Source organism: Hyperoodon ampullatus, assembly GCF_949752795.1.
Source record: "Hyperoodon ampullatus genome assembly, chromosome: 8".
In the NCBI taxonomy this organism is placed as follows: Eukaryota; Metazoa; Chordata; class Mammalia; order Artiodactyla; family Ziphiidae; genus Hyperoodon; species Hyperoodon ampullatus.
The window spans coordinates 116,451,333-116,465,908 of record NC_136921.1 but is presented as its reverse complement, the minus strand read 5'-3'; the positions used below and the strand labels follow the sequence as shown (position 1 = coordinate 116,465,908).

The following is a 14,576-nucleotide window of genomic DNA, read 5'->3' as shown; positions in this document are numbered from 1 at the left end:
TGGTTCTCTTGAGGAGAACCTCAGTGTAGACTCTCTCTCATTTTTGTGTGTCTGACTACTGTAGGCCTCAGATTCTCTTATTCCTGTTAATATGCCTCATTTATTTTAGTGGGAAAACTGAGTATCAGACCACAAAAACCAATAAAGCAAGAAGATCAACATCCTTTGAAAGGAGGCCCAGCAAACGGTATTCTCGACGAGCTCTGCAAGTGCAAGGTGAAGTGCAGCCCTGTTTCAAAGGACTATTCTTCCTGACAGTGCATCCTCTGCTGGTATTGTTGGCTGGAGAGGAGGCTGCCTCGGTCCTCTTAGTCTATTCCAGACAACTAAAGTACTCTTCTTTACTGAATTTGGTTCTAGCATAATCAGTTTTTAAGAAAACACGGGGAAAAACTGCCTATACTGTTGCTTCATGCTAATCCCAGTTCTGACACTGCGCTGAGTTTGTGTTCAGTTTTTGTTCTTACTGTTTTAGTTCTTCTCTAGAGCAACATTTTCCCTCCCTTTTTGACTTCCAGATCTCATTCATAATCATCTGTTAAATCCCCACAGATATTTTTTAAAACATTGGTATATGATGAATAAATTTTTAATTTTGTATGTATTATAATAATATTAAAGGTTCTGTTAAGTACAGTTTTTATATTAATCATCAGTGTACATAGACATTTCCAAATTCATAAATGTTACTTGCTGTTTGTTACTTTAATTATGTAATACAAAGAATGGTTTACTTTGACCAGTAAGCTGAAACTTGTGTTTGGTTTCAAATCTGAGTTTGTATTAAAATACAGATTGAATTTTAAGTATGTCCAATGTCAGAGTCATCACCAGTTATCCAAAAACAACTGCCGTGACCTGATGTTGGCAGTATCAGTTTTCAAAAAAACTGATTTATAGCTATAATTTTTGATGTATCTATAAATTAAATAATATGTAGCTATAAATGAAACCATTTCAATTTGTTTAAAACCCTTAGTTACCTCCTAGACTCCACTGATGATTTTTCACTGTCAGCTCACTCTAAAGGCTTGCAGGTGGTCCTTTTTTTTTTAAATGTATGCTCATTTTGTTGCCTTACTTAAAAATTAGAGATCATTGTCATTATTCACTTGAATGGCGTGAGCCATAGAACACTTTTGTGAAGTGAAGATTTTTAAATCTGTAGTTGGGAAACAGCTTAAAAAGCAATGAGTCAAGATTTACTTTTGTGAATAGTAAAGCAGTTTACCATGTTGGAGGAATCTAATGGGATGTTTTCTGTTTTTTTCTGTTGGCAAGTACAGGAAAACCTGAAGAACTCAGGTGGGTAATGTCTTGCAACTTAGGAATTGATAACCGAATGTTTTAGCGTTTCTGTAGTTGCATCATTAATTGAACCAATGTCTATTGAAGGTCTGTCACAGTGTTCACTTGCCCCTGAGCACAGTGGATCTAGCAGGGGGCAGATAAACACATCATAATGCTGGGTAAAACGGACAGAAAGAAAAATAAAGCAGCTTAAAGAAAAAGAGTGGGCTTGGGTGGCTGTGCTATTCGTAATGAGAATGACATATTGTACGTTTGTTATTGGCCTGTGACTGAGGATATAAAGATGAATAAACTGTGGCCCTTGCACACAGGAAGCTCAGAGAACAAAGGTTGATTTGTATACAAGCAGTTCATTTTATTCCTGGGAGAAATCCCACTTGGTCATGCTGTACAGTCTTTCTTTATATTACATGTTGCTGGATTTGGTTCACTAGGTTTGTTGTGGATTGGTGTGTCTGTATTCATCAAAGACACTGGTCTATAGTTTTCTTGTACTGTCTTCATCTGGTTTTGGTATCAGGGTAATTCTGGCTTCACAGAATGAGTTGGGAAATGTTTCTATTTTGGGGGAAGGTTTTGTAAAGAGTTCTTTAAATATGTGGTAGAATTCACCATTAAAGCCATCTTGCCTGGACTTCATTTGTGTCAAGTTCTAAAATTTCCAGTTCAGTGTCTTGTTGTAGATCTATTCATATTTCATTTTCTATCTTGAGTCAGTTTGGGAGTTTGTGTCTTTCCAGAGTTTGTCCATTTTATCTAAGTTATCGAATTTGTGGCATACAGTTGTTCATTTATTCTCTTTTCCTCCTTATTTCTATAAGCTTTGTGGTGATGTCCCCTCATTCATTTCTGATTTTAGTAATTTGAGTTTCTTTTTCACTTGGTCAGTCTAGGTAAAGGTTTTTCAGTTTTGTTGGCCTTTTCAAAGAACCAGCTTTTGGTTTCATCAATTTTATCTGTTCCTCTATTTTCTATTTTATTAATTTTCTCTCTGGTATATTATTTCACTCCTTCTGCTTGCTATATATTTATAGCTATTATTTTCTCTCCGAGCACCGCTTTAATCATATTTCATAAGTTTTGGTATATTGTATTTTCATTTTTATTCATCCAAAGTTATTTTCTAATTTCTCTTGTGATTTCTTCTGTGACCCGTTGGCCACTTGGGAGTGTGTTGCTTAATTTCGACGCTTGTAGCTTAAATTTTCCCCTCCCCCCCCCTTTTTTTTTGTAATTTTATTCCATTGTGGTTAGAGAATGTGCTTCACATGACTTTGATCCCTTTACAGTTACTGAGGCCTCTTTTATGTCCCAGCATGTAGTTCATCTTGGAAAATGTTCCATATGCAATTGAGAAGAATGTCTGTTCTGCTTTGAGTGTCATGTCCTATGGATGTCTGTTAGGTCTGCTTGGTTTTTAGTGTTGTTCACTTCTGTTTCATCACTGGTCTTGGCTTAGTTCTCTCCATTATTTAGTGTGGACTGTTGAAGTCTCCAATTATTGTTGTTTGGTTGTCTGTTTCTCCCTTCAATTCTTTTTTTTTTTTTTTTTTTTTTCGGTACGCGGGCCTCTCACTGTTGTGGCCTCTCCCGTTGCAGAGCACAGGCTCCGGATGCGCAGGCTCAGCGGCCATGGCTCACGGGCCCAGCCGCTCCGCGGCATATGGGATCCTCCCGGACTGGGGCACGAACCCGTATCCCCTGCATCAGCAGGCGGACTCTCAACCACTGCGCCACCAGGGAGGCCCATCCCTTCAATTCTTTGTGCTTCATGTATTTGGGGCTTTTTGTTAGGTGCATGTATTGTTTATAATTGTTTTATTTTATCACAAAAAAATGTTCCTCTCTTTCTCTAGTAACTTTTTTGTTTTGTTTTTTTAGATCAGATAAAAAAAAAGTTACTAGATTTTCTTAAATAAATGTTTCTCCACTTGATGTACGCCTTTTAATGATTTTTTTAAAGAATAATTTTCAGCAGCTACATGTTTGTTTTGCTGGGGATAGGGTCTGCTGTTGTCCTCCAGTCACTGTTGTCCAAGTCCTCCTTCTGATGAATCAGTATTAATAGTGTATATTAGGGCTTCCCTGGTGGCGCAGTGCTTGATAGTCTGCCTGCCGATGCAGGGGACACGGGTTCGTGCCCCTGTCCGGGAGGATCCCACGTGCTGCGGAGTGGCTGGGCCTGTGAGCCATGGCCGCTGGGCCTGCGTGTCCAGAGCCTGTGCTCCACAACGGGAGAGGCCACAACAGTGAGAGGCCTGCGTACAGCAACAACAAAAAAAAAAAATAGAGTATATTACAGTGTGGAGTTTCACGTAATGCTTCTCAACCACTGTTGTACCAAAGCCTCCTGGAATACCTGGTAAACTGTGAGATTCAGGACATACTCACAAATCCAGTTTTTGTTAAAACAGTGTCTACATTCCTGTATGGAGATGTGTCAGTATAACTAGAGCTTCTTCAAAAGGAGAAGTTGTTTGTTTTGGGTACTGAGTAGGGTCAGCCTCAGCTGAAGATGTCTTATTCAGTTTTGGGTTTTTTCCACTTAGAGAGCCATTAAAACCAGGCTGTGATTAGTGACTTAATCACAAAAGCACTCTGCTTTTTGAGTAAGGATTCCCCTGAAGTCCCTTTAGCGGTCAGGAAGCTGTTAAAAATAAATAAGTGGGTAGAGGAGAGAGGAAGTGTGAGGGATTCTGTCCATCGTGAATTTTTATTTTTTATTTTATTTTTAAATTTATTTTTAAATTTATTTATTTATTTATTTTCGGCTGCATTGGGTTTTCGTTGCTGCGCGTGGGCTTTCTCTAGTTGCGGCGAGTTGGGGCTACTGTTCGTTGCGGTGCACGGGCTTCTCACTGCGGTGGCTTCTCTTGTTGTGGAGCATGGGCTCTAGGTGCAGGGGCTTCAGCAGTTGTGACGCGCTGGCTCAGTAGTCATGGCTCGCGGGCTCTAGAATGCAGGCTTCAGTAGTTGTGGCGCACGGGCTTCTTTGCACCGCGGCATGTGGGATCTTCCTGGACCAGGGCTCGAACCCACGTCCCCTGCATTGGCAGGCGGATTCTTAACTTCTGTGTCACCGGGGAAGTTCCATGAATTTTTAATTAGGTATAAAACAAAATTTTCTGCCTTTTCTGGGCTATACACTATAATTTTTCTTTTAAACTGTGCTTTTAAGAAGAATGGTGGAGAAATGTTAGAGGGGTTCTGTATATTTTAAAGTATTTTATTTGTTTGTTTAATGAATCATGTCTTGTTTTCCTGAAAAGGAGCCTGGGACAGAATATTAGAGCTTAAGGTGAAGCAGATTCCTTGATGAAGTTATAGCAGAAATGCGAACAAAGCATTCAAGCAATGATACGTAGTTGAAGAATTAAGGCTTTTATTTGCAAAAGTTTGTCCTCCTTTAAAATTTTTTGAAATACACATTTCTGACCAAAGAGTGAGTATGACTGACTATATAATCTCCTAGAATTGAGATGAATTTAACTTTAATAAGTAAATTTTATTGTGTCTTCTTGAGTGATGCTTTTGGCTCTGGAAAACACAGCAAAAATGGAGTATTTAAGCAATGATAGTTTATTATTTTTTAGTTAGAATAATTTTTAGGAATGAGATTCAGAGGTTGACCCACTCTCCTGAAGGTTACTGAGCCCCACTCCTAGCATCGCTTGAGGGAACCTGAGCTTGCACTGGCAGGAATGCCCTTCCATGCCTGCCCTCAGAGTTCTGTTCACAGGAACAGTTCTGCTCCAGTGAACCATGGCAAATGGTACTGTTAGAAAAAGCACAACTATTTGACCTAAAAAGCTTCTTGACTTTGTACTGTGCTTACTTGAATAACAGGTTTTTTAATTGGCTGATGTTAGTTTTCCTCGTACTCTTTCATTTCTTTCTAACTACTCCCTGTGAGTCTTGACTAACATAAAGTATCTTAGAAAGAGGTGACATTTTGTTCATAGCAGCCCTATTTACAATAGTCCGGAGATGGAAACAACCTAAGTGTCCATCATCGGATGAATGGATAAAGAAGATGTGGCACATATATACAATGGAATATTACTCAGCCATAAAAAGAAACGAAATTGAGCTATTTGTAATGAGGTGGATGGACCTAGAGTCTGTCATACAGAGTGAAGTAAGTCAGAAAGAGAAAGACAAATACTGTATGCTGACACATATATATGGAATTTAAGAAAAAAAAATGTCATGAAGAACATAGGGGTAAGACAGGAATAAAGACACAGACCTACTAGAGAATGGGCTTGAGGATATGGGGAGGGGGAAGGGTAAGCTGTGACAAAGCGAAAGAGAGGCATGGACATATATACACTACCAAACGTAAGGTAGATAGCTAGTGGGAAGGCGCCGCATAGCACAGGGAGATCAGCTAGGTGCTTTGTGACCACCTACCTAGAGGGGTGGGATAGGGAGGGTGGGAGGGAGATGCAAAAGGGAGGGGATATGGGAACATATGTATATGTATAACTGATTAAATTTGTTATAAAGCAGAAAAAAAATAAAATTAAAAACTTAAAAAAAAAGAAAGGTGACATTTTAAAGGACAGTTCACTTTTCACTTACTAGTACTTCTTTTACAGGCTTAGTGGACAGTCTTGAAGACAGAAGAGAGAGGAAAAGAAATGGTGGAGGAGATGATGCATAGGGGGGCAGGGGCAAAGTGGGTCCGTTATTGCAGACAGTCCAGAAGGGAAGCTTGGATTGGTCAGTAACGGGAAGTACTTGTTCCCTTCGGATTAGTGGAAGTGAAAGAATAAGTGTACTTAGGAGAAAATAGTGCTTCCTGCATTTCAAATTGTTTTAAAACAGGGAGCTAGAATCCGGTGGTCATCACTTACATCAGCGCTTTTTTCTCATGTTATTCTTCATCTTTTACTTATCACCTACTGGACTTATTCCCAGTTCAAGGAGAAGCTTCAGAGCGTAACCCCGGGGGCCATAGCGTAATGAGTCTCATTTCTGTACAAAGCAGCTTGGAGGAGGTTTCATTAATGTGGGGTTATGAGTTACTTAATACAGCACAGTGTATCCTGGGAAGAACAACAAGTTTAGTAAAAGAAGTTGTGCCGGATAGGTATGTTCTTTACACCAGCCTTGGCAACAGATATACGCTAAACAGGATGTTTTCTTTTTTTTCTTTTTTTTTTTTTTAAGAAGATGTTGGGGGTAGGAGTTTATTTATTAATTAATTAAGTTTTTGCTGTGTTGGGTCTTCGTTTCTGTGCGAGGGCTTTCTCTAGTTGTGGCAAGTGAGGGCCACTCTTCATCGCGGTGCGCGGGCCTCTCACTGTAGCGGCCTCTCTTGTTGCGGAGCACAGGCTCCAGACGCGCAGGCTCAGTAGTTGTGGCTCACAGGCCTAGTCGCTCCGCTGCATGCGGGATCCTCCCAGACCAGGGCTCGAACCCGTGTCCCCTGCATTGGCAGGTAGATTCTCAACCACTGCGCCACCAGGGAAGCCCAGGATGTTTTCTTAAAGATTTCATTGTTGGTTGGTTTTATTCGTCATTGTTCTTCGTGCTTTGCTAACATTTATTCGATCCCCTAGTAGTCCCATGCGAGTGAGGAGACTGCGGTTCAGAGAGCAGAGCTAGTGGCGTGGTTTGAATTAGAACCCAGGTGGTGGAGGTGCAAATTCTGGTGACTTAACTCGCAACAGAGATGTGGTTAACAGAAAACGGGGTGGAGAATGGGTTATTCCTTCTCACCCAGCCTTTTAGCGAGGCCTCTTCATTCTTGAGTTCTTTCTTAATTGGTTGTCTTTCATCATCAGATACTTTTGTTTTGTTCTCACTCCCCTAAGAAAGGCTCCTGGATCCTGTATTCACAGTTTGTTTTGTGTTTGTGAAGCTTTGCCCATTTCCTTTTACTAGAATGACGTCTTGTCAGGGTATAGTGTTCTTTGAGTGTTGCCATGGAGAAGTCTGTGCCAACCTGATGCTGGCAATGATGTGCTTTTAAATCTCCTTAGGGTACCTGAAGTATTCTTTCCTTATCGTTGAAGGTCAGTAATATAACAATAAGGAATTGAATGTATTTAATTCTGTCTCATCTCCCTGGAACACAGTGTTCTCGCTAAATCTGTAGATTATTTTCTCACTGTCAAGGAATTTTTTTATAACACTGAATATATTTTCAGTTACCTTAGTTGAATTTTTTACCTCAGGATACTAGTTATGCTTATGTTAGAAGGTCTGAAGTCAGTAAACTCTTTTATTTGCCTTATTCTGTTGTTTTAGTATCTCATCTTTGAGTTCTTATTTCATTGAATATTTGTTTTTTTTTTTTTTAGCTGTTCTGAGGTTTGTTTCTATTTATTTTGTTGCATTATATGTTGAGTTTTTTAAGTGCTTTTTTGCGGGAGTGGGAGAGGAATGAGTGCAGCCTAAACTAAAATTTTTTAAACATATTTTAAATCATTTGCAGGAGAAGGGTATACAGAGAAGTTTCTAACGTTAAGCTTATACTAAGGCCTTTTGAGTTATAAAATGCTAAGCTACTGCTGACACCAGAAAATCTTGAGAGGGTAGGAATATATAAAAGAAGTGATGGATAAGGTTATGTGGGTGTTTGTGCTGAATGCCTTGAATTTAAGGGATCATTTGTGCTGCTGGTTTTATTTTATCGTCTTTGACAGATGTTGTCCAATGAATAAACAAGATTAGTAGTGAAGTATATATCTAAAGCACAAGTAGAATATAGGTATATGGAAATAGCAAATGAGCAGAAAAGCAAGTATTTGCCTGTAAAAGCAGATGTTTTCTGGACATGTTACATTCTTAGTTTTAGGTACCCACGGTAATTTTTTCTTTATTTTTTTCCCCCATTACAGTGTTCACAATAATGTTTCAGCTCAGAGTATTGGCTCCCAACAGGTAAGACCATATTGAGCTTCTAAAGCACTGGAACACTGTAGTTAATTATGACAAACAATAGTATTATTAGTTGAATTTTCTTAGTGGTATAATCTCGGGGGAGTTTTGTGCATTTTCGTTTTCTTATCTGTAAAATAGCTCAGTAATGTGTGACTTGTTATTTTATTCTCTAAGATGTTACAATAGAACAGGTATAACGTTATAATGAAACATTTTCTGTCCCTGTAAATCCTGTAAAATAAATAAAATACTAATATTCACTTAGATTATTATCTATCCCAAGGATGGTATATAACATTCAAGCATTTGTTTTTTGCTCTGTTTACTATTATATCTGTTCACTATGTAGATAGTATTCCATTTTAATGTTCCATTTAGTGGTGAAGAGATCTTTTATCTAGGCAAAATAGATGATATTTATAATTTGTGTCCAAAGGCTTGGGGTGTGAGATCCACTGTGCCTGTGATTCCTTCCGTTCCCTCTGGTCCTGTGCTCGTGCAAGTTGAGAATCTTCCAAGGAGTCCTGGAGCAGACCAGCATGACAAGAAATGGTTTGTTCACTCATTGAGCCAAAATAAAGCACTGCTTGCCCAAGGGCGTTTTGAATCCCCGGCCATACTCGTAGAGTGCTTTAAATATGATTGCAAGCAAATTATTCATATTTGTAAGCTGAAAAGAAGCACGTTATTGAGCTGTCACGTTGGAATAAGTAAGGCTGTGCATGAAGCAGGGAGACAGGCGTCTAAACGAGGCACATCAGACAGCCTCCCAACTCCGGTTAGCATGAGCTGGGAGTGGCGGTGCTTCTCTGCTGGAAAGGATTTCAGTGCTAGTCGGTAGGACCTTCTCCCAGATCCCTAAGGGTAGTGTATTCTTACACGATGCTACTGCTTTGGGTGTGTCTTCTTCATCAAAGACTGAAGATAAAGCCAAAACAGAAACGTGATTATAGTCCAGTGAAGCACAAAATACTCCATTTGGGGGGGTGGGGTGGAGAAATAATCTAAAGACAGAGAAGATACTTCATTTGTTTAGATTCCCAGGGTCTTTGTTTAGACTAATAGTAAGTGCACAAATATGGATACTTTGTGGCTTATTGGGGTTAATCAATGGGGTTCATCGTTTCCCAAATGAATGTATGTGGCTTGGGGGCTGCTGGGGAATTATTTGATTGAATGGTCATGTCGGTTGCATCATCTGTTCAAGTTTTGTGTCTGTTTATGAAATGAACTTTGATAATTCATAGGATTTTTTTCTTTTTCTCTTGCTCTTAGTTTGTGTAGTACCTGAAATCTAATGAGTTTCTGTGGTGATCTCAAGGTTTGGGTCAGCTTTCTGTGCAACCAGCTCTTCCTTCATGGTGGTGGGTCAACAGTGGTTGGTGATTATTTTCAGTCTTTGCTACGTAATTGTTTTTCACTGTTATTTTGGCTTAACTAACTGCAAGGTGCTTTGCTTTTGATGATTGGGCATATTTTTACTTCAGTTCCAAATAACTTGATTAGTTTCAAAGATAGAGGGGATTCCACCCCCCTGTGTTTTCTGTTTTCCTCTTTTATCCCTCACCCCACCGTGTTTTCCGTTATCCTCTTTTTTCCCTCCCCCGTTTTCCTCTTTTTTCCCTCCCCCGTTTTCCTCTTTTTTCCCTCCCCCATTATCCTCTTTTTTCCCTCCCCCCGTTTTCCTCTTTTTTCCCTCCCCCGTTTTCCTCTTTTTTCCCTCCCCCCGTTTTCCTCTTATTTCCCTCCCCCATTATCCTCTTTTTTCCCTCCCCCGTTTTCCTCTTTTTTCCCTCCCCCCGTTTTCCTCTTTTTTCCCTCCCCCCGTTTTCCTCTTTTTTCCCTCCCCCCGTTTTCCTCTTTTTTCCCTCCCCCCGTTATCCTCTTTTTTCCCTCCCCCGTTTTCCTCTTTTTTCCCTCCCCCGTTTTCCTCTTTTTTCCCTCCCCCCGTTTTCCTCTTTTTTCCCTCCCCCGTTTTCCTCTTTTTTCCCTCCCCCCGTTTTCCTCTTATTTCCCTCCCCCATTATCCTCTTTTTTCCCTCCCCCGTTTTCCTCTTTTTTCCCTCCCCCTGTTATCCTCTTTTTTCCCTCCCCCGTTTTCCTCTTTTTTCCCTCCCCCCGTTTTCCTCTTTTTTCCCTCCCCCCGTTATCCTCTTTTTTCCCTCCCCCCGTTTTCCTCTTTTTTCCCTCCCCCCGTTATCCTCTTTTTTCCCTCCCCCGTTTTCCTCTTTTTTCCCTCCCCCGTTTTCCTCTTTTTTCCCTCCCCCGTTTTCCTCTTTTTTCCCTCCCCCCGTTTTCCTCTTATTTCCCTCCCCCATTATCCTCTTTTTTCCCTCCCCCGTTTTCCTCTTTTTTCCCTCCCCCCGTTTTCCTCTTTTTTCCCTCCCCCCGTTTTCCTCTTTTTTCCCTCCCCCCGTTTTCCTCTTTTTTCCCTCCCCCCGTTATCCTCTTTTTTCCCTCCCCCGTTTTCCTCTTTTTTCCCTCCCCCGTTTTCCTCTTTTTTCCCTCCCCCCGTTTTCCTCTTTTTTCCCTCCCCCGTTTTCCTCTTTTTTCCCTCCCCCCGTTTTCCTCTTATTTCCCTCCCCCATTATCCTCTTTTTTCCCTCCCCCGTTTTCCTCTTTTTTCCCTCCCCCTGTTATCCTCTTTTTTCCCTCCCCCGTTTTCCTCTTTTTTCCCTCCCCCCGTTTTCCTCTTTTTTCCCTCCCCCCGTTATCCTCTTTTTTCCCTCCCCCCGTTTTCCTCTTTTTTCCCTCCCCCCGTTATCCTCTTTTTTCCCTCCCCCGTTTTCCTCTTTTTTCCCTCCCCCGTTTTCCTCTTTTTTCCCTCCCCCCGTTTTCCTCTTTTTTCCCTCCCCCGTTTTCCTCTTTTTTCCCTCCCCCCGTTTTCCTCTTTTTTCCCTCCCCCCGTTTTCCTCTTTTTTCCCTCCCCCCGTTTTCCTCTTTTTTCCCTCCCCCCGTTTTCCTCTTTTTTCCCTCCCCCGTTTTCCTCTTTTTTCCCTCCCCCCGTTTTCCTCTTTTTTCCCTCCCCCCGTTTTCCTCTTTTTTCCCTCCCCCCGTTATCCTCTTTTTTCCCTCCCCCGTTTTCCTCTTTTTTCCCTCCCCCGTTTTCCTCTTTTTTCCCTCCCCCCGTTTTCCTCTTTTTTCCCTCCCCCGTTTTCCTCTTTTTTCCCTCCCCCCGTTTTCCTCTTATTTCCCTCCCCCATTATCCTCTTTTTTCCCTCCCCCGTTTTCCTCTTTTTTCCCTCCCCCTGTTATCCTCTTTTTTCCCTCCCCCGTTTTCCTCTTTTTTCCCTCCCCCCGTTTTCCTCTTTTTTCCCTCCCCCCGTTATCCTCTTTTTTCCCTCCCCCCGTTTTCCTCTTTTTTCCCTCCCCCCGTTATCCTCTTTTTTCCCTCCCCCGTTTTCCTCTTTTTTCCCTCCCCCGTTTTCCTCTTTTTTCCCTCCCCCCGTTTTCCTCTTTTTTCCCTCCCCCGTTTTCCTCTTTTTTCCCTCCCCCCGTTTTCCTCTTTTTTCCCTCCCCCCGTTTTCCTCTTTTTTCCCTCCCCCCGTTTTCCTCTTTTTTCCCTCCCCCCGTTTTCCTCTTTTTTCCCTCCCCCCGTTTTCCTCTTTTTTCCCTCCCCCCGTTTTCCTCTTTTTTCCCTCCCCCCGTTTTCCTCTTTTTCCCCTCCCCCCGTTTTCCTCTTTTTTCCCTCCCCCCGTTTTCCTCTTTTTTCCCTCCCCCGTTTTCCTCTTTTTTCCCTCCCCCGTTTTCCTCTTTTTTCCCTCCCCCGTTTTCCTCTTTTTTCCCTCCCCCGTTTTCCTCTTTTTTCCCTCCCCCGTTTTCCTCTTTTTTCCCTCCCCCGTTTTCCTCTTTTTTCCCTCCCCCGTTTTCCTCTTTTTTCCCTCCCCCGTTTTCCTCTTTTTTCCCTCCCCCCGTTTTCCTCTTTTTTCCCTCCCCCATTATCCTCTTTTTTCCCTCCCCCGTTTTCCTCTTTTTTCCCTCCCCCCGTTTTCCTCTTTTTTCCCTCCCCCCGTTTTCCTCTTTTTTCCCTCCCCCCGTTTTCCTCTTATTTCCCTCCCCCATTATCCTCTTTTTTCCCTCCCCCGTTTTCCTCTTTTTTCCCTCCCCCCGTTTTCCTCTTTTTTCCCTCCCCCCGTTTTCCTCTTTTTTCCCTCCCCCTGTTATCCTCTTTTTTCCCTCCCCCCGTTTTCCTCTTTTTTCCCTCCCCCCGTTTTCCTCTTTTTTCCCTCCCCCCGTTTTCCTCTTTTTTCCCTCCCCCCGTTTTCCTCTTTTTTCCCTCCCCCCGTTTTCCTCTTTTTTCCCTCCCCCCGTTTTCCTCTTTTTTCCCTCCCCCCGTTTTCCTCTTTTTTCCCTCCCCCGTTTTCCTCTTTTTTCCCTCCCCCCGTTTTCCTCTTTTTCCCTCCCCCCGTTTTCCTCTTATTTCCCTCCCCCTGTTATCCTCTTTTTTCCCTCCCCCCGTTATCCTCTTTTTTCCCTCCCCTCCCGTTTTCCGTTATCCTCTTTTTTCCCTTTCTCCTTGAGAGTGTGGTGGGGGTAGTGTGTGTGTGTGTGTGTGCATGTGGACACATGCTTAAAGTATAAACAGTGAGGGTTCTGAATGTCACATTTTAGTCTTTATTTTTTTAAGCCATTAAGAGCAGTGTTTTCAGTTTCTACTGAGGATGCAGCTCCAGTAATGTTACCACCAAGTCTTATTGGCAAGGAGACATAGTGCTGAAACTTCAACTAAAAAAGAGCTCATTTAATATGGGCTTACCTCTTAGATTAATATGGAATGAGAGTCTGGTTTGTTTGCATCTGTATTATGACAGTAAATCTTTATAGTTTTCCAGTTTTAATTGGTACATATTTAAGCATTACTCAGTTCCTTTGATGCAGCCTATGTAAAGAGAGAATGCTGAATCTAAGAGTATTGAATTTCAAGAAAAATGAAAAATTTGGAGCTGTATGTCCTTCTTTATGTCATTGTACTGAGGCCTCCTTTGTGGAAATGGAGCAAAATGGTGACCCTCAGGCCCAGGGAGCCTCAGTGTGTGGCAGCAGGCATGGGACTGAGTATGGAGCTGGCCTGTCTCAGAACTGATGGGTTCCCCAGCCTTAACCTAACATGCATTCTGCGTTTCAGTCTTTGTTTCTGCATGCTTTGATTCTTATTAATACTTCCACATGAATATATATAACAGTCCTCCTTTAGAAAGTGGTACATTAATAAAATTTGGAAAAGCTCCCTAGGTTTGGACAGTTGGGCAGAATAGTGGACAATTCTATTTCTGGCAGATAACTTTTAACCAGTTTAGTCTAAACCTACTCCCTGTTCGGTTCTTTAGCTTTTTCTTGCCATCTTCTAAATGACACCATTATTTCAGTGAATGATTTGGTATGTCAGTAACCTAGAATTATCCAATATTTTAAACTATCTTTTGAGAATTAATGTATTTTAAATCTATAAACTATTTATAAACAAAAACTGAATACTATTTGGAAAATCTTGCATATGTAGGGGAGAGCATAAACCTAATTTAACTTTCTAAATTTTGAGAGACCCTATATTGAAGGTTGTGAGTTTTATGGGTTAGATCTGATGAATAGCTTGTATTTCAGTTGAAGGAAAGATGATAATTTTATTGTACAAAAAAAAAAAAAGCTTCCAAGTTTGTTCTGAAAACCTTTTAGCTAATTTATTTTCAGTTTCCTTAAGGAAAAAAGGTGAAGATTCATGTTTTGGTTGAAGAGAATGTCTATTCTTAGACATTTTTATAATTGGGGTGATTTTTTTTCCTTTTTAGTTATCTGAAATATGTGCTGCCCTTTTTGTCACGTCACAAAACCTTGGCAAATATTTTCTTTCTACTGGAGGACTCTGATGATTTCTAACCAGAAACTGCTTGTGTGCATGTTTCACTCTCTTACTTCAATAGGCCTGTTTATAGCTGTGAGAAAAGGTATCTAAGATGCTCACTAAACTCTCCTGGAGGGGCTTAACCTCATCACATTATCTGTACCTGTTGAATTTCATTCATTATGGAAGGAACAATGTTTCTCCATTGTTAATTGGAAACATTGATGTCAAATTACATGGCCTCTGTGAGGGGAGATTTTTTTTTTAATGCTCTTTCTGAATTTTGTTTCCTGGATTTCAGTTTTGTGACAGTTGATCAGGGAAATAACTTTTCACAGTTGCCATTTTCTCTATCTGGCTTTGTCCTAATGTAGAATTGTCCTTTCAAATACTTGAATTAAGTAGATAGTAAGTATTTTTTCTTGTCTTTAGAACCTCAGACAGCATTTCTGCCTTTGATTTTGATAGCACCATCAGGGAAGATGCAGAGCGTCTTGCTGTCTGTGAGAGACCCTCTTTATTTCACTCACCT

General features: G+C 41.2%; 1 protein-coding gene across 1 annotated transcript in view; it reads left to right on the top strand.

The window, feature by feature from the left end:
- Positions 1–14,576, top strand: part of EPB41L5 (erythrocyte membrane protein band 4.1 like 5) — a 146,318-nt gene that overhangs the window by 56,944 nt on the left and 74,798 nt on the right. Inside the window, exons 14-17 of the mRNA XM_079710313.1 lie at positions 110–216; positions 1,287–1,305; positions 8,163–8,205; positions 8,642–8,757. Coding sequence (XP_079566439.1) covers positions 110–216; positions 1,287–1,305; positions 8,163–8,205; positions 8,642–8,757 — 285 coding nt within the window. The remainder of the gene's footprint in view (positions 1–109; positions 217–1,286; positions 1,306–8,162; positions 8,206–8,641; positions 8,758–14,576) is intronic.